This window comes from Thermobia domestica, chromosome 17, assembly GCF_964235325.1.
Source record: "Thermobia domestica chromosome 17, izTheDome1.hap1.1, whole genome shotgun sequence".
NCBI lineage: Eukaryota > Metazoa > Arthropoda > Insecta > Zygentoma > Lepismatidae > Thermobia > Thermobia domestica.
Genome location: NC_137470.1, coordinates 29699043 through 29718353, shown reverse-complemented (window position 1 = coordinate 29718353; position 19311 = coordinate 29699043). Strand labels below are relative to the sequence as shown.

The window sequence follows — 19311 nt, the reverse complement described above, 5'->3', positions numbered from 1 at the left end:
CTTTTTTGAGCAGTAATTTGAAGCTGAAGAGTCTTTGATATCACAGTTTACTGCTTTCCTTCACAACAACCACCTTTCACAGCTTCCTCTCCTTTCCTCATTGCGTTGTTCTCTGATTTCCCCAGATTGTAATAGGCCCATTTAGAAACAAAACTCTCTTAGATTGTACCCACATATTTACGGTTGTGTATAATTACCTGTATTATACGTATACTTAACAATGTAGGAGGTGTGTTCGAAAATTATTGAACCTTATTTTTTTCCCGCGTGAAACAATGAAGCGCGGGAAACTTTCTTCAGTATAGGCAGAGAACGAGTGAAGATGTGTAGTGAGCGGTAAAGAGAGAGAGAGAAAAAAACAGAAAAACTTGAGCAGCGATGTTGCATCAAATTTTTCCAAATGCTTGGTGATACCCAAGGGGAAAACATTCAATCGGATCGGTACATTCAATTTTGAACGAGAAATTGGGCATGAGGAGAGTGTCCGCGAAACTTAATTCAAGCTTTCATCGCCAAATACAATATTCCTATGTGTCTTTAGGCTCCCTGCTCATCCGATATGGCTCCATGCGACGCCAGTAAAAATAACCCGATTTGAGTCAAGAGAAGACATCATACGACCGCCCAGGGCTGCTTACCACTCCGAAAACTGCGTTCCAGAAGTGTTTCCAACAATGACGGAAACGCTGGGAGACGTGTGTGCATTACTAAGGAGACTACTTTGAAGGGGATTAATGTTTCGGATTTCCAAATCAATAAATGCATTTCTGCCAATCGAAGGTTCGATACTTTTTCAACTCACCTCCTATGTTTCCTAGAACTGAAAAGAAAGAACATTATTATAAAAGCATTATGAAGAAACATGCATCATAATTGAAATCAAATCAAGAGCAAAGTAATTATTTAAATGTTCATATGTTGAATTATTTGATGATTTATATTAAACGATTATATAGAACATAAATATGAAAAACACATAGACCTGTACATTCTGGAAATTATAGCTTTATTGCAAATAGTGTAATAAAAAATTTGGATGATTGTGTCAAGCATCAATAAAAAGTAAGGCACAAACTTCTATTTATGAAAGTACAATGTACTTAGATATAAAATGATCTGATTTGAATACATATTAAATATCGTTCTTTACTTTAAAGACTTCACTAAATATACGATCCACATTTCAAAGAGAAATTTAGCAATACAAAATTAGGAGTCTGTGATGCAAACATTTGTTCTCCAGGAAAATAACTGAATATTATTATTTAAAGTTATTTCCGTTAACACAATAATTCCAAGTAAGCATAACAAATCGTTGCATAAACTGGTATTTAAGAATAACTATATAAGATGTTTAATACTAATAAGCAAATATTTAAAATGTTAATTGAAATTACTATATAAGATGTTACTTAGGAAGTGAACATATTAGGTGTTAATTAACCTCTATACGAGCGTTTAATTAAAGATCACACATAAACTATTAGTTTGGAAATGATATAAGATGTTCATTAAAATGAATATTAGAAAAGCAATACATTTTAAAACTTCTAAATAGATTCTCAAGAAATCGTTTTGTTGTTTTCCATTATAGGCCTCCTGCTCGCTATTTGTTGTTATCGAGACTACGAATACTTCATTTGGGACCAACATAATAGCCGATAATTCTAAAGTGAATTCATCGCTAATTGTTTCATGTATGTTATCACGGAGCAGAAGGAGCAAAATGTATTCTTCTTATGCGAAGGATTCAGCAGGATCGCGGGAATGGCAACGATTGATGCAACGAAACCGTATTTCCAAATATGTAGCACGAGCAACCTTCCAATACCAAAGAAAAATGGAAAATATCAGGTAAATGCTACTGATCATGAACAGTGCAAGGAACCAAATCCGAAGTCCAATGCATATGTCCTTATAAATGTCGTTTATATCTGCAGTACACATGTATGCGGCAGACACATTTCCAGCCGTTAATGTACATTTCATCACTGATGGGGAAAATGTATACGTAGAGTCTTGTGTATCAGTAATAGAGCAATTAGTAGTGCAGTTGCTTGCATCCGATTCATCCTTTGTTAAGAAGACATTTATAATTAAGAGGTTGGCTAAAGCTGTGGATATATAGTATATTTGAAAAATCAAAACCACGGACCTGTTGAATCTAAATTTGCTAATGTTGTCAACAACTTCTTTGGAAACATCATTCATCTTGCCGCTGGACATAGGAATGTGTTTGACGCGGTTCATAAATTGAGAGAGTATGTTGTTTCTCCATGCTTTCCATGCAATGTATGGATAAGAAAATACAAGTGCCTGAGCCAGAAAGATATACGGCAACCATTTGAAGAGGTAGAAGTTGCTAGGTGTATCTCCGACATCGTGGACTCCAAGTATCTTAGCACTGATGCTGGAAATTCCGAATCCGGGATACGGTAAAGCAGATAGTGCTTCGAGCGAGCAAACGTTGTCTACCACTTCTTTTGGAAAGTCAGTATCTCCATCGCACTTAATGCCGTATCCCAGGGAGACGAGGACAAGAGGTACAATGGCAACAAAGCAGAGCACTCGGCACGTAAGACGGTAGTGCAAACGATGGGAAACATCATCGGTGATCGTCTCAGTCAGAAACGGAAGAATGGAATTGTCGACTCCTTCTTGATAACTCATGGCCAATTATTATCGATCTGTAGAAAAAAGGAAACACATAGTTTTAAAAACAAGTTAGTATTTAAGAATATGTATATAAAGGGAAGAAATGTCATACATTAGAATATATTAAACTTAAATATGTATACATATTTCAAATTAGATTGAGCGTTGAGTAGTATTGTTTCATATTATCCGGAAAACTTTTTCATCCGTTGGAATAACCATAGAGCTATATAGTGAATGACGATATTTTCTTTACATATTAAGGTTTGCTCCACGTGTTCGTATACGTCTCCGTCAGATTTTGTTTGCCCAGAAAGCCTTATTTTTTTCATTATAGACCCGATCACTTCTATTTGCTCCACCCAGCGTTAATGATATTTCTGTGTTTTTCTGGCATGCCCATGTCCGTGTTTGTGTCATGACCATGTCCGACTGGTTTTGTTTGCCTCGATAGCCTTGTTTTTTCTTTATAGACCCGACCACTTGTTTGCTTCATACAGTGTTAATGACATGTCCGTATCCGTGTTTGTGGTATGTCCGTGTTTGGTTGGTTCTGACAGCCCCGTCGCGGGGTTTTGCTTTATAGACTTCCACTCGCTTTGTATTATTGTCCGGCTAGTCCTGCTGCGCCACGCGCTAATGGTATTTTCCTGTTCTTTGGTTCTTGTATACTTTAGCTCAGGTAAGAAAAGAAAATTATTACATACTTTTTCACTTATCCTTTGATGACACGCCCGCTACTTTGGTGATCCTTATTTTCCTGGTTGTTTATTGTCGCCCGCTGGTTCATTGATGTTGAAATCTTCTTTATGACGTAGTAGAACTTGCTACCCGAACCGAAATCGAAGAAATGTTGCGATGTCGCAATTAAAATTTATGGTTTTTAGGGTATACTTATAACCCCGGTTGAGTATTTTGATTCAGATCACTACTGAATTTAATAAATAATAATAAATTGCGTGAATATATGAATTTTATAATGTAATTTTAAGAAAAGTATAAATATTGGGTATTATTTAGTAAAGAATTTTCTTTTTAAAAAAGTAAGAAAACTACATTATTGCTATATGGATATTTCTGTAATACGTGTCAGACATGTGGATACTATCCGGAACTAGATATGTTTACAAGCTGAGGTATACATGCTGGTACTTGAATGTCGCTTTTTTTTACCGCAAGCATGGTTTATTTCACACTGATTGCGAGCATAGCGTTTGATTGTAGGATATTTGCTGCTTCTTGCAAGTTTGAACTACGTTCTTTATACACAGCAATTTACATTGCTAATATAGTCTGTATTGGAATTTCAGTTTATTTCCATTTATTATTATTATTATTATTATTATTATTATTATTATTATTATTATTATTATTATTATTAATATTATTATTATTATTATTATTAATAATAATAATAATAATAATAATAATAATAATAATAATAATAATAATAATAATAATAATAATAATAATATTCGAATTATGAACATAAGTATTAACTTGCGCATATAGAATTGGAATTTGGGCTATCTGTGTTACTAGTTCGTTGTGACATTTACTATCTGTCATATATGTGGCTAGCAGAGAGTTAGGTTTTGTATGTATACTTATTTTTTCTATTTAGTATACAAAGAATAAAGATGCAAAAACGCCGGCTTTTTTGAATCAATGTTTTTTTTTTACATAAAAAGCCGGCTTTTTTGGGAAAAAAAACGAGAATTTTGGAAACTGGCATTTTTCATTTTCATGACTTTTCTATCTAAATAGCTTTCTTATAGTATATTCTATAGTTAGATAAGAATTCCATGACCTAAATGCCACATTTAGCTCTGTAATTCACCATCAATATGGATGGAGCACATGTTTTACGAATTAAAGCTAACATGAAGAGTGTAGTATTTGAGAGCAATTTTACAGGCTATTTAACTTTATTTTAACTTTTGAGTTTTCGACATTTTTTTCTTCTCTAGATCATTTTAGTTTGTCATCCGTGTTTCATTTCTAAGAGCTTAGTACTCTAGCTTCTAGCACAAAAGTTAAACTTACGTTTTTCTATATATATTTGTTAAAGCATACGTTTTTCAATATGTCCGTCAAACCGTACTTCCACATCTCTGTTATACTGTAGTTGTACAATGATTTAGCAATAATTTTCCGGATATTACCTTTAATACCAATTTATACAAATAATCAGTAGCGGATTTAGAAAAGTACTTTGGGAAGGGTTTTTCTGATTGTTTCGTTTTCTAAAAAGTCCTAATTTATTTGGGAGGTGCTTGAAGTTTATGATTACAGGCATAACTAATATTTCGTTTCGTTTACATGTTTAGCAATAATCTTCCGAATACAACCTTGAAGATCATTTTATACTGAGGATCAGTGGCGAATTTAGAAAAGTGTTTTGGGAGTGTTTTTTCTTTCTAATGTTTAGTTTTTCTAAACATTCGTAATTTTTATTTGACGGGAGCTTAAAGTTTATGAGTAAAGGCATAACTAATAGATATTTCATTCGTTTTAGACATTCCGCAACTTTGGGGAACAGGCTTCAGTCCGAAAGACCGACCCCCTAACCTTCGCAAAACCGTCACTGCTGGTAATTAGTAATAATAACGATTTAAAAAAATAAGAAAGGAAATCGGCCAACTCCTGCACTCCTAGTCGGTCAGTACGCTCACTATTCCTACATTCACAGATGGAATGAAGAAAAGCTTTGTCAGAATGGTCGAATGCTGTGTTGAATCCCGGACTTCCCGATAGAAGCGCAAAAGCTAACCACTCAGTCATGTTTGTTGTGCAGTTGTATTTAGTTTAAATATATTTCGTAGTCAATTTTTTTTGGTAAGGGGGGGGGGAGTTCCGTAATGATATGTTGAATCCCTCTTGTTAAAAATTCAGAAAACTTGAGGATTGGGTAAACCGTGATGGTGGTTATATAAAACTTAACTGTAGAATTTCAAGAATATACAGAACCAAAAGCTCTAGATGTGCAGCCTTTAAGTGTATCATATAAATCTAAGTATTTCTCTTATGTATTATTTTAATTTTATTTTGTTTCAAAAAGAGGGTATGGAATATTTTGAAGTAAAAATACTACATACAATTTTGCTAGTTATTTGTATATTTTTTTAAAAGAAGTTTTTACTTTTAGGGTTGGTTCGTTTACACCAGCTGTTTTTTTAATGGTTTAAACCAATAATAATAATAATAATAATAATAATAATAATAATAATAATAATAATAATAATAATAATAATAATAATAATAATAGTAAGAGGAAGAAGAAAAAAGAAAAAATGCGAATTGTGTGAACTTCATGGTGACGTTTCCACATGTCAAACCATCTGCATTAGTCTTATTTCCTTTTCACCTTTTAATCAAGGTGTCCCATGTTCAATTCTCGGTCGAACCACAACCCTTCTTTCATGTGTAAACCAAGTAGCGGTTCGGATGTCACTTTAAGCGAAAGTCTTCTCCTTGATAACCTCGGTATTACGTAAGGATGTTAAGCCTAAACATACGAAACGAAACCAAATTATATATTTCTGCATACCTGTTGTTTTATAAAGAAGCCAAGGTTGCTTAAATATATTAATAGAAATTGGCAAAATTTATCGATTGCCTACGTAGCTTCCAACATTAGCGTGGATTGGACTTTCAATGATATCTACATACTAACTAACTAACTAGACTAACTCTATGGCCTATGGAATCCGAAGGTTCAATGCCGCGTTCACAAAAAGCTCTCCACTGACTTCTATCCTTAGCTAACTGCATCCAGTTCCTACTTTGTATTCCAATCTCTGCGAGATCCATCTTAATATTGTCCTCCCATCTGCGCCTAGGTTTTCCTAATGGTCGTTTTCCGATTGGTCTTCCAGTCAAGACTTTGAAAGCGTTTCTATTTTCTTCTATTCTAGCTACATGACCCGCCCACCTAAGCCTCCTAGACTTCACGACCCTAACAATGTTGGGTAAACCATATAAATTATGTAGTTCCTCGTTATGAAGTTTCCGCCATTCCCCATTCCCGTTCCTCTTGGGTCCGAATATTCAGTCCTGTCTCACGATCTTGTTCTCAAATACTCTCAGTTTATGTTCTTCCCTCAGAGTAAGTGACCATGTTTCGCAGCCATACAGAACAACAGGCATGATTATCGTTTTGTATATTTTAAGCTTCAAATTCCTCGAAAGAATTCGCGACGACAAGAGATTTTGAACCGAATAGTAACACGATATCCCTGCTTTTAGTCGACATTTAATTGCTCCGTGAATATGATTTTCCTCTGTTAATATTGATCCTAGATATTTGAAACTATCCACTTTATCAAAAGTATTATTTAATATTTTAACGCATCCATAATTTGCTGTGTTCCAGTACCGACTAATTTGTAATTCAATACCTCAGTTTTAGCGTACTGATTATGATACGTTGACCTTTAAATTTTACATGGAAAGCAATAACAGGATTTTCCCGTTATTGTTTTACATTTAAAATAATGACGGGATTTTCCCGATGGCTAGGGCGGAGTTTCTCAATTTAAGAAATTTACTGACCGGACTTCTTTAAGCTTATGGGACCTCTTCCAGCGTAACCCCGTTGTTGCATAATAACACAAAGGCGAAACAAACTTATTTGTGTGAATATGTAACATAAATACATAAAGCAAAATATCTAAATCAAAAACCCTGGTTTAAACAAAAAAACTGGTTTAAACTCCCCCAAAAAACGGGTTTTTGGCATTTTCAGAAACAACCATGGTTCTTGCCAACTCTGCTTGCTTTTGTATATAGCAGGTTAATATTTTTTATTATATACATTGGTTAATCCTCTGGAATTCATAATGTAAAAATGTTGAAGTAAAATTGTTTGAAATATCTTTTCGAAATTCATGGTTTATTTTGGAGGTTTTATATTATTGTCGGCATCAACCACTAATTAAATGACTTTTTGTGTTATAGAGAAGCGAAACAAAGTCTGCTTTATCAATTTAAAGCAGAATTTTGAAAAAAGCCCAAAATTTCCCAAGCAAAAAAGAGAAGCAGAAAAAAACGAGTTTTTTTTAAAAAAAGACGTTTTTTTCGAACCCTTGCATCTCTAACAAAGAACGTTGCATTTTTTAATTTACCACATTAATGCAAATATATTTAAGGGAAAAGAACCGAATTTAATATTTTATAACTAATTTAATACAACTTGTATTCAAAATAATGGCTACATTACGAATTATGTCAAGTTAAGCGTCAATCTTACTAATTAAACTTTGTATTTATTACTCTTTATTATTAAACTTTGTACTAGAACTTACACTAGGCACAAGCTGTTTTCTTGCATGAAATTAACATTCGCGGTTTGGTTCACATTGGACTTCTTTGGATTATGCTCTGAAACTTAGTGGGAAATTTTATATTAGTGATTACCTGGAAATCTTATCACTACATCTGAAGGGAATAAACGGTTATTGCATGATAATAATTGTTTTTGTAAATGAAATAGATATCTGTATACTGAATAAAAATAAGAATACAGAAATATTAATTTTACCGATACTTTCATTAGGAATTGCAGTAATAATCTCATGCACTAGAGGTTACAGCCGAATACTTAATAATCTTTTAAGTTTCATCACCTACGATTCTAGTGTAAAGGACACGCTGATGATGAGAAATGAATGAAATGATGGAATGAGAATGTGGGAGGAAACGGTTGAACTCTGAGAAAAAAACCTATGCTAGATATTTGTTCATTACAAACATATATGGTCCAGAATTGAACCAAGAGTATAGGCGGTACTAATTAGGTAGTGTGTTGCCTATAAGTAAGAATAGAGAATATTCTTTTGTTTGGAAAAAGATTGTTGCTAATTGCAGGGCTGAAAAGTTATCCACTTTATGTGATAGTCGGTGTTGCAGAACAACTTATTATGTGGACGTACAATTGATTACATTGCTAAGATTATTTATTTAGGCGAAGATCTTAGTTGAGGCATTTTATAGAGAGGAATTAGTTTACGCTTATTGATGAATGCATTATTACACTTTCAAGTAAATATAGTGAGGATATTTAAATTTGCGCCCTCAATTGGAAGCGAATTACAAACCTTATGGTTAAAACTTGAATGTGCTAGCTGATTACTTATTTCCAATGCTACACATCATTAGTTTATTAAATAATTTTGTATTTGAGTTGATGTATATACATTTAAACCACTTTGTCAGAACCACGGAAGGTAAAAATTGTTTTGTCTTGAAATTTTATGTTATGTGTCTCGATTGTTTACCGTAAAAATATTTTCTCTTGCAGTATATGAGAAGTTGATAGATTATTTGGCATGGCTTTAAATTGAAGTTGGAAATTAGAGATCCACACATTGACATGTAATGTATATATACACAACACAGTGATATTTGGTATATTGTAGATATATTTAAATTTTCAATGCACGGTAATATTAGAATTTGATATAGCTTGTATTATATTTATGATGTAGAAGGTTATCACGCAGGACAACTAATTGAAGATTTGATTGAATAATGCTTGTATTTGCAGAAGTAGGTTGTTTAGAAGATTATTTTTTGTATAGAGATACAGATTACTTACACGCTGTTACTGTATGATGGTGTAAGTGATTGATACTTTATTATTTTGATTATATATATATGATTATTTGTTTTGTAGGAAAACAATTTCTGGAAATTTGTGTGAATTAAAATTTTTTTGAAAGATAGAACTTTGTTTGATGTTATTAACTGACGCATAGATGATGATTAGAACTTGTTGAATTATATACATACTATACAAAATTGAAATGCGTTTTCTGTATTATATTAATATAATAATACCAGGAACAACTACAAATTAATTTGTTATAACTTATTATTTTGCCTTATTAGAAATATTTAATCAGAATTGGTTAGTACATTAGAAATAAGATTGAAGACAGAGAACTATGCTTGGATTTAGCAATGATTAATATTTGCTTACGATATTGACAAGAGCTTTAATTATGTGTTATGATACCTTTACTGATTTAATACTTTGTTGCAAACATATTACACACATTTTAGGATATATTAGGCTGTTTTGACTATTTGATGGTAGATATTACAGTGCGATTAGAATTTATCTTATATTTGAAATATGACACAATATTAAGTATGAAATATTGATAACTAATATTTATCTACGACTTACTAGGAACACAAGTTCAGACTATAGATTCTTGGTTTAAAATTAGCACTTTTCTTTTAAGACGTAGATGATTACCAAGTTTTAAGAGCAAGGACAATTGTTTTGCAAATAGCATAGCTGTTATACTAGATTGGACATATGCTATCTATAAAACTTTAATTTATTTCTATTGCAATTAGCAGATAGAAGTACCTTATTTTATAAATACTTGATGATACTGATTCCTTTAATCATCTATAAAGGGCATACTTATTAATACCATTTAGATTTGCTGGGTTGGAATCAAGTAACAGCGTTAATTATGACCAATATTATGATGCATATGGACATTTTTTTTAAAAAATTTTTGTGTTGATAAAATCGAAACTATACGGTAGAGACTTATTACGTACTTGGAATCATAGGTTTCACTAAGTAATTCTATGATTATAAATTATTATGATTTTGAGGGATATATTGTTATGTTTTGATTTTAAATAAGAACTAAATGGTTTAGAATACCACGCATTGACTGATGGTTGTTGGAATGTTGTTATCTGTTTAGAATAAATAGAAGGCAACGCAGATAGTAGAAGTATTAACATATTTGAATTAGTAGAATATAACTGACCGACTGGCATATATGGTTTATATTATAATATAAATGGGTTGGAATTTTATGTCATGCTAGGTGAAGAGTATATTAATGACATTTATTTTAATAGATAGGCAGGCCAGCACAACTAGTGACAGCTATTATTTTGTTGAAAGCTATTTACGTATGGTTGACTGAGGGCTATGTTTTGCTTTTATAATAAGATATATTTGGTTTACATATATGGAGGTGATTTAGTTTACTGCATTTGTCACTTATTCATGTTAGGTAGGAGACAGCGCAACTAGCGACAAGTATTGACTTATTTTAATTATTAAAGTGTGTGAAGGTCAGACTGATTTGTTTGCTTTTATAATGCGATATAGCAGGTTTCCATTTAAGGATTGGTATTTTGATTAGTACAATATTGAAATCTATATGAGTTATTAGATGTCATATTGCAAGTAGCGACATCTAATAACTCATTTGGATTATTAAAATGCGTGAATGTAAAACTGAACTGTTTGCTTTTATAATAAGGTATAGATTACTACATTTAGGGATTGATATCTGATTAGTATAATACCAAGGTTATTGATGTTAGATAGGATGCAATACAACTAGCGGCATCTGTTCACTTAATTGAATTATTAAAATGTGTGAATGTCAGACTGATTTATTTACTTTTTATTATAAGATATATTTGGTTTGCATTAAAATTGGTTATTTTGATTAGTACAATACCAAAATTTATATATGTTAGATAGAAGGCAATACAACTTGCGACATCTACTAACTTACTTGAATTATTAAAAAACATGATTTTCAAATTGATTTGTTTAATTTATTTAACATATACCAGGTTGAGATGTAGGGATTGATATTTGATTAGTACAATACGAAGATTACTCATGGTAGTTAGAAGTCAGTACAACTAGCAACATATATTGACTTATTTGAATTATTAAATACATGAATGTTAGACTCAATTGTTTTATTTTAAAAATTTGTTTATCAAATTGAACGTATCTTTTTAAAAATTGACTGTATACTAACAAGGTGTATAAGCGTTAAATACCAATCAACATATCCATTAACATGTGTTACACTTTGTTTAAATTAAGATATTAATGACTGACAGTCTAAGACGCCTTGCTTTTCATACTAAAGGACTAATTATTTTGAATAATAAATAAATACTACTGGATATGCATTATAAGTTTGTTTAACAAACCTTTATCTACCATTTAACTTGCTATTTATATCAACGTGTTATTGTAATCATTTTCATTTGTTAAAGAAAGCTGATATGATAAATATAATTGTATAAATGTAGGTAAATTGAAATTATATATGTGTTGGTTGCATACTGAATAAATATTGGTTTAATTTATGAGTTGATGATGAAGGGTTGAATTACACTCTAAATTTTATATTTTATATCAGTAAACAACATTAAGGATAACTTTTAGGAATATGGACTAATTTTTGTACTGAAGATCATTATATTCTTATAGAACAGACGTTCTTTTTAGAAATGCAGAAGGTTTTTACAAATCATAAGGATTATTTACAACTAATTGGATGAGAGTTGAGCTCATGATGTGGAAATATATCAGGAGAATAGGATGGATGAGAAATATCTTTTTATTTTTTCTTATGAAGAGTCTTTATGTATCTTTGTTAGATAGGGACATCAAACATTTTTATTTCAGATTGATTGTAGAAAAAACTATAGACTATTTTCAGTTCTGACGAATTACATGAAGATTTAGTTATAATATAGATTATGGTTGTTTAGAGTATTAATTGATCTGAAGCTTTGAAATCCTATCAGGACAATATTTGTTAATGGATGAATGTTTCGATTATTTTTATAAACATTCTGATAATCGTATTTTAATCAAAGAATCAACACAATGTAGGATTTGTTTATAGTTTCAACACATAAAAAGAAATAAGCAATTATTAAAAAACTATAGGCCTTTTTTCATCTTACATGACAGTTTTCAGATTATATTGACATTAACAATTGCATAGAATGGTTTTCATTATGATGATTCGTTTATTTTTCTGCAAGAAATTTTATGTTACGTCTGTTGATCCTATCTGATCAATATTGTGACAAATGTTTAACTGTATTGTGACATTTGAATGAAAATGATAAAATGATTCCAACCAATTTGGTTATTAGACATTTATGATTATTGCCGCTCTTACTATTGCTTCTGGACTTTTTATGTAGAAGGAAAAATGATTTCAGCAAATTGTGCTTTGTGTGCTAGGACAATGCATCCTGTTTGCTGTTGTAATCTTGTTCTTGTATTTTAATCTACATTATTGCATTAGAGGATAAATAAGGTTTTTCTTCTTACACGTTAAACTAGTACTTACACATTAAATTACACATTTTGCTCATATAACTCTATATTATAACGAAATGTTGGTATATGTTACTTACAAGATGAGGACATTATTCATTTTGTGTGGAATACATTTTTTTTTCATTTTCATATTACAAATATAAAATGTATATACATTAACAGAAATTATTTGCAAAACCTCAACTACCAGTTCTTCTTTACATATATCTTTTCGCTATACTGATTATTTTACATTTTGTTATCAAATTATTTTTGTGTTCTTTGGAACAATATGAACTATCTGTTATCGTATATGTTTATTCGTTTGACATTTTGTTTAGATTTCAAAAGTTTGATACATATGCAATGTCTTTTCACTTTGATTTTTTCTTTACAAGGTAATGATACAAACTTAAGATAACTTAGATTGCATCGATTACGTATTTTGTTTTACTTTATCATAATACAACAAGGAATATTTATATATACACCAATTACATTGAGGATAGAATTAATACTTATACAGTACATTTTTATCAGAAAGCTGTAGTTTTAAATTTGTTCGAAATCATTTAGATAGAATTACAGCTTTTCTGCACTTTATTCTGTTTGATAGTTGAACCATATGACATTTTACTATTAACTTAAACAAAAATATGTTCTTTTAGCTTGTTGTCCATGACTATGTTGTTTAGACTAAGAGAGATGGATGAGCAATGCAAATGATTGATGACGAAGGAAGTGCAGGAAAGAGGATACAGGAGGAAATTAACTTTTCATTGAAAACTATAGAGACATGATGTTATTTAACACAAAATATTTTACCTATGATATTGAATTAAGGGTTTTGTACACTAGAGCTAACTGATATATCATTATATCATTATTTTATTGTGCTACTACCTAACAACTTAATCAATTTAAATAAATAAACAGGCACAAGATACTTTCGGGCAGAAGATATTGATACATTTTTAGTGTGGATATTTCTGATATGATGTTTAATGGTATACACATTAGCTGCAACATGATGATGCTATACACACTATGCACGGTACGACATGTAGATCAATATAACAGGAAAAATACTATGGAAATATATGGAATTCCACAGTTACCGAATGAAAATACTTATAAAATTGTAAAAAGTGTCCGTCATGCTTTGGACTTAGATGTTAAAACGGAAGCAATTGATGTATGTCATAGGTTGAAACAGACTCCAAATCAGCCCGAAAGTGGTATTATTGTTAAGTTTGTTAGGAGGGTTGATAAAGAGGAACTCTTGCGTAAAAGGAAGGTTAAAAGAAATTTGAACGCAATTCAAGTTGGCTTCAGTAAAGACCAACCCGTGCACATCAATCAAAGTCTAACTCGATATAGAGAGGATATCATGAGACAGGCTAGGAAAGTTAAAGGGGAATGCGGGTACAATAAAACTGACAAAAAGGGTAGATGATAGGAATGTATTTGTATTAAAAACACTTGAAGATGTTTTAAATATATAATAGATGGATTGTCATAATGGCATGACTGTTTATTATCAAAATGTAAATGGTTTGAATACTAAAATTAATGAGTTTTATCTGAATAGCTTGTCTTGTGAATATGACATTATTGTATTAACAGAAACATGGTTGCATGATGGAATTACAAATAATGAATTATTTACTGATTCTTACAAAGTTTATCGCACTGACAGATTAAACAAAAGAGGTGGTGGAGTGCTGATTGCAGCAAAAGAGGATATCAGCTCTTATAGAATTAATCTGGGTAATGAAAATGAAGTTATCTGTGTTAGAATAATTTTAAACCACCAAGTATATTATATTTTTGGAATTTATTTTTGCCCTGCGCCTAAAATTGAAAGTTATATATCTTTTTATAATTTATTTGAAACAAATTACGAGTGGTTTAATGAAAATGTAATTGTAATAGGAGATTTTAATCTTCCTTTAATCACTGAATCTAAGTATGATCTTACAACAGGAGGGACTTGTTACAAAACACTATCAGATTTTTTGAATATTTCTGGTTTGTGTTCACTGAATAATATTAGGAATTGTAATTATAGAACTCTTGACCTAGTTTTATCGAATTTTGAAGAAAGAATTGAAATATTCAATGAAAATGACCCAATGGTTAAACCGGATAAACACCATCCTCCATTAATTATTACGATTAAACAAGAAAGAGTAATTAACTATATAAAAAGAATATATTATTGAACGAAATTTTAAAAGAGCGGATTTTATGCAATTATATAAACTGTTAAGTGAAGCTAACTTTAACGTTGTAAGTACCTCCTGCAATGTAGAGGACGCAGTTTATAACTTTTATCAGATTTTGAACTCAATATTTGATGTAACTGTTCCCAAGAAAAGGATATATACTCAAAAGAAATATCCATATTGGTTCACGAAGAATATTATAGATAAATTAAAATTAAAAGAATATTACAGAAAAGAGGCAAAATTTTCTGAATATAATAAATTTATGTTCGTACAGATCAGGAGAGAATTAAAGAAAATGATAAGTATTGCATACTCTGATTTTGTAAAACAAATTGAAAAAGACATTAAATGTGATATCCGTTCTTTTTGGAATTTAGTTCAAAATAAAAAGGGAAAAATGAGACATAATAATAGCATACTAAAATATCAAAATAATGTATTGGAAACTGGTAAATTTATAGCTGATGGGTATGCCCAATTCTTTCAATCTGTATATGAAACCTCCCCCAATACCATGGACTGGCCAACTAGTGATAATATGTTTGTTTCTCATAGTTTAACTTTAAATAGTGTATCCATCAATGAATATAGAATTGCTATAAAGAAACTTAAACCAAAAAAGACTGGTGGACCTGATGGATTGCCTCTTTATAGACATGCTCTGAACTACTTATGAATCCACTTTGCTCCATCTTTAATATGGTTATAAAATCTAGTTGTTTCTTAACATTATGGAAAACAACTCGAGTATGTCCTGTTTTGAAATCAGAAGATAGCAAAGTAATTGAAAATTATCGACTTATAGCAATATTATGTGCACCAGCAAAAATATTTGAACAAATGTTGTTTGATCGAATTCTAAAGCATGTCAAACCACATATTTCGGAATTTCTACATGGTTTTTACCCTGGCAGATCTACAATGACAAATTTGATTAATTATGTTCAATACATATACACTATTTTCCATAGGCGTTCGTCTGTCCACTCAGTCTATTTTGACTTTTCCAAAGCATTTGACAAGATTGATCACACAATACTAATGGATAAACTTGATAAATTTGGATTATGTTCACAATATATAAAACTCTTCCGATCATACCTTACGGATCGAGTGCAATATGTGATGTACAAACAATTTAAGTCCATAGAATATAGATGTAATACTGGAGTACCTCAAGGATCCAACCTTGGACCTCTTCTTTTTATATTATATATTAATGATATATTTAATACTGTTAAATATGCCAACTTCCTAATGTACGCAGATGATATTAAATTATTTATCGAAGTAAATAATCAAAGAGATAGCCTATATCTACAACAAGACATTGATGAATTGTATAACTGGTCAGTAAGAAATAGACTTCAATTTAATGTTAAAAAATGTAATTATATTGTGTTTAGTAATATTAAGCACAGCCCGGAAGTTCAATATACAATTAATAAACAGTTAGTTCAGAGGGTAAATTATATTAAAGATTTGGGTGTAATATTAGATTCAAAACTTACGTTTAACAATCATCTGGATTATATAGTTAAATGTGCATACAAACAATTAGGTTTTATTATCAGAAACGCTGCAAACTTTAGAACTATTAATTCTAGTAAAGTTTTATTTAATAGTCTAGTAAGAAGTTAGTTGGAATACGGATCCTTAATATGGAAAACTTCTACATTCTCCCATTCCAATAAAATAGAAGCAGTTCAGAAACGTTTTCTACATTATTTGTATTTCCGGAAATACCACATCTCAGCTACAAGACATAGAATATCATACCAGCATTTGCTGAATGAATTTGATTATACTAAATTATGTAATAGACAGAAACTAAATGAACAAATATTTTTATACAAACTGGTTAAAGGTATATATGATAACAGTTCGTTTCTGGGACTATTAAAATTTAACACAAAAATGGCTAATACTCGACAGAGGTGCTTATTATTATATGATACACCTAGAACGGAGCATTACGGCAGTTCACCATTGATACGAATGTGCAAAACATGTAATATTATATCACAGAAATTGCCGTATTTAGATTTTAATATGTCATTAGGAACCTATTGTGAATTGTTGCGACAAAATGTTTTATGAATCCCTAAAAGCATATTCACATGTTTATGTATAAGCGTATTAAATTCATGTATTTCTTCTACTGTAGCTATTTCAGTTTTAAATAGTTTGTTACAAAATCAATTGTATATATTTGTCTATATTCTTATTACTTTTTAATTCTTTTTCTTTTAAATCTATTACAATAGTAAACCTTAAAATATATTGCACAGGTCTTCCGTAATTGGAGAATATATTCTCTGTTGAAGACAATAAATAAATAAATAAATGATGATGCAACTTTAAGTTCTTTTTTCTGAACGAACTTTTACGTGAAGATTGGATTGGAGCAAGGAGTTGAGTTCTTATAATTATTATTTAACATTGTTTGGAGTATACTATAAGAAAATTAAAAACAATGGCCAGTGCTTAGAGCTGAAAGGGTACTTATGAAGTTATGATGCACAGCAATCTTCTAAATACTTACATCAGGAAGTCTCGGTCGGCAAGATAGATTGCTGCCGTAGACGGTGGCAGACCGCCGGTAGGCAGCTGGCACCCGTCTTCGGCGGGACGACGATCTACTTGTTCAAGGGTGCCACCTTTTGCCGATGCGGCAAGGGGTAGAAAATCGTAAAAAAATGAACTTTCCCGACTCTTTGCCGACTGTTGCCGAACATCAGAGTCTGCAAAACAGTCCGAAAGTCCTCTTTTGGACCCTTTGCCGACCCCTTGTGACGGCCTCTTTTCGACGGCGGTGCCGGCGCTTTACTGAGCCTTTGCGGCTCTTTGCCGACTGCTCGGAAGGCAACTTTGCGACGGCGCCGGCGCATTTAATGCTCATTTTCGACTGTTTGCCGACTGCTCGAAATGACTACTTTCGAGTGGGCGCGCCGGCGCATTTTATGCACCTTTTAGGCTTTTTTGCCGACTCCTCGAAAGGGCTTCATTTTGATGTCAGCTTCCCAGTTCTCCCACAGACGGCATCCGACCTCTTGCTGCCCTCGAAAAGTGGTCCTTTGCCGCCTGGAAATCAACCCTTCAGGATGGGGAAGTTTTCATTACTTTTTACATTAGTCTTGCCTAAGTCTTCCCGCATGCTATGATTTGTCGACAAGGGGAGACCCTTCCAAGTTCTTGAAGTATAATACTTGCTTTTGTGTGTGTGTGTGTGTGTGTGTGTGTGTGTGTGTTCCAGTGTATAATTTCTTCCTTTTTGCTTTTATGCAGCACTCTAAGCAAAAAAATAAGAAATTGAATGGGATATGCAAGTATTATATACTTTCACAACTAGCAATTGCGTCCTTGCCGAGAAATCATAGCACGAGGCAGACTTAGGCAAAGCTACTGTAAAAGGTGGTGAAACTTTTGCCTTCCTGAAGGGTTGATTTCCAGTCGGCTAAGGGCCACTTTTTGACGGCGGCAAAAGGTTGGATGCCGGCTGTGTGAAAATCGGGAAGCTGACATAGAAAAGTGGTTATTTCGAGCAGTCAGCAAACATCCGTAAAAGGTGCATAAAATGCGCCGGCACCGCCGCTGTAAAGTAACTTTTCCGAGCAGTCGGCAAACAGCAGAAAAGGTGCGTAGCAATGCAATGAATATCATGGCGGATTCCTACCAGAAATGTTTTACTTGGTACATACGCAGTACATTTCTACAATTCTCAGTACGGTTTAAGCGCTATGTAGAGGGAAAGTATCTGGGGATAACTTAGAAAGCTTGAAATCAACCTAAAAATAACAAGTAAGCAGTTAATAATGCCCATTAAGAATAATTCAATTAACATGTCTGTGGGCCTTATGTGATAAAAGTTAACAGTCAGAACATTCCCCCCTTAAAGCATATTTTTCACTATCAGGACCACTAGGAACAACACTGTTCTATGCATTCAAAGTTTGGTCATTGCAAACGTTTTCTTTAAAAAAAAAAAGCAGCAATCCGATGGAATACGGACTTTTCAGGCTGTCGTTTTCTCATCAACTATTTGAAAAAGAATTTTAAACGTCAATGATTTTCTATTTTTTTTTAAAAAAGTACAAGGATCACACTCCCCCTGGAATATGAGATTTAAATAAAAATAAATGACGTAAAAATTATAAACAAAAATAGTGTAATAAAATATGTGTGATATGTTCAAACCGGGCCTACCAACCACCGCGCTGACTTTTTCCCCTGGAGTACGGATTTCTCCTTGGAAATAGCGTTCTTTTGATTGTATTATAGGGATTCAGACTGTATATC

The 19311-nt window shown here is 32.0% G+C and overlaps 1 protein-coding gene across 1 annotated transcript in view; it reads right to left on the bottom strand.

Annotated features, from left to right (window-relative positions):
* Positions 1–997: 997 nt before the first annotated feature.
* LOC145674688 (innexin inx2-like) overlaps positions 998–19311 on the bottom strand; it is an 88843-nt gene continuing 70529 nt past the window's right edge. The window contains exon 2 of the mRNA XM_081744921.1: positions 998–2687. Coding sequence (XP_081601047.1) covers positions 1738–2670 — 933 coding nt within the window. The 5' untranslated portion in view covers positions 2671–2687 and the 3' untranslated portion in view covers positions 998–1737. The remainder of the gene's footprint in view (positions 2688–19311) is intronic.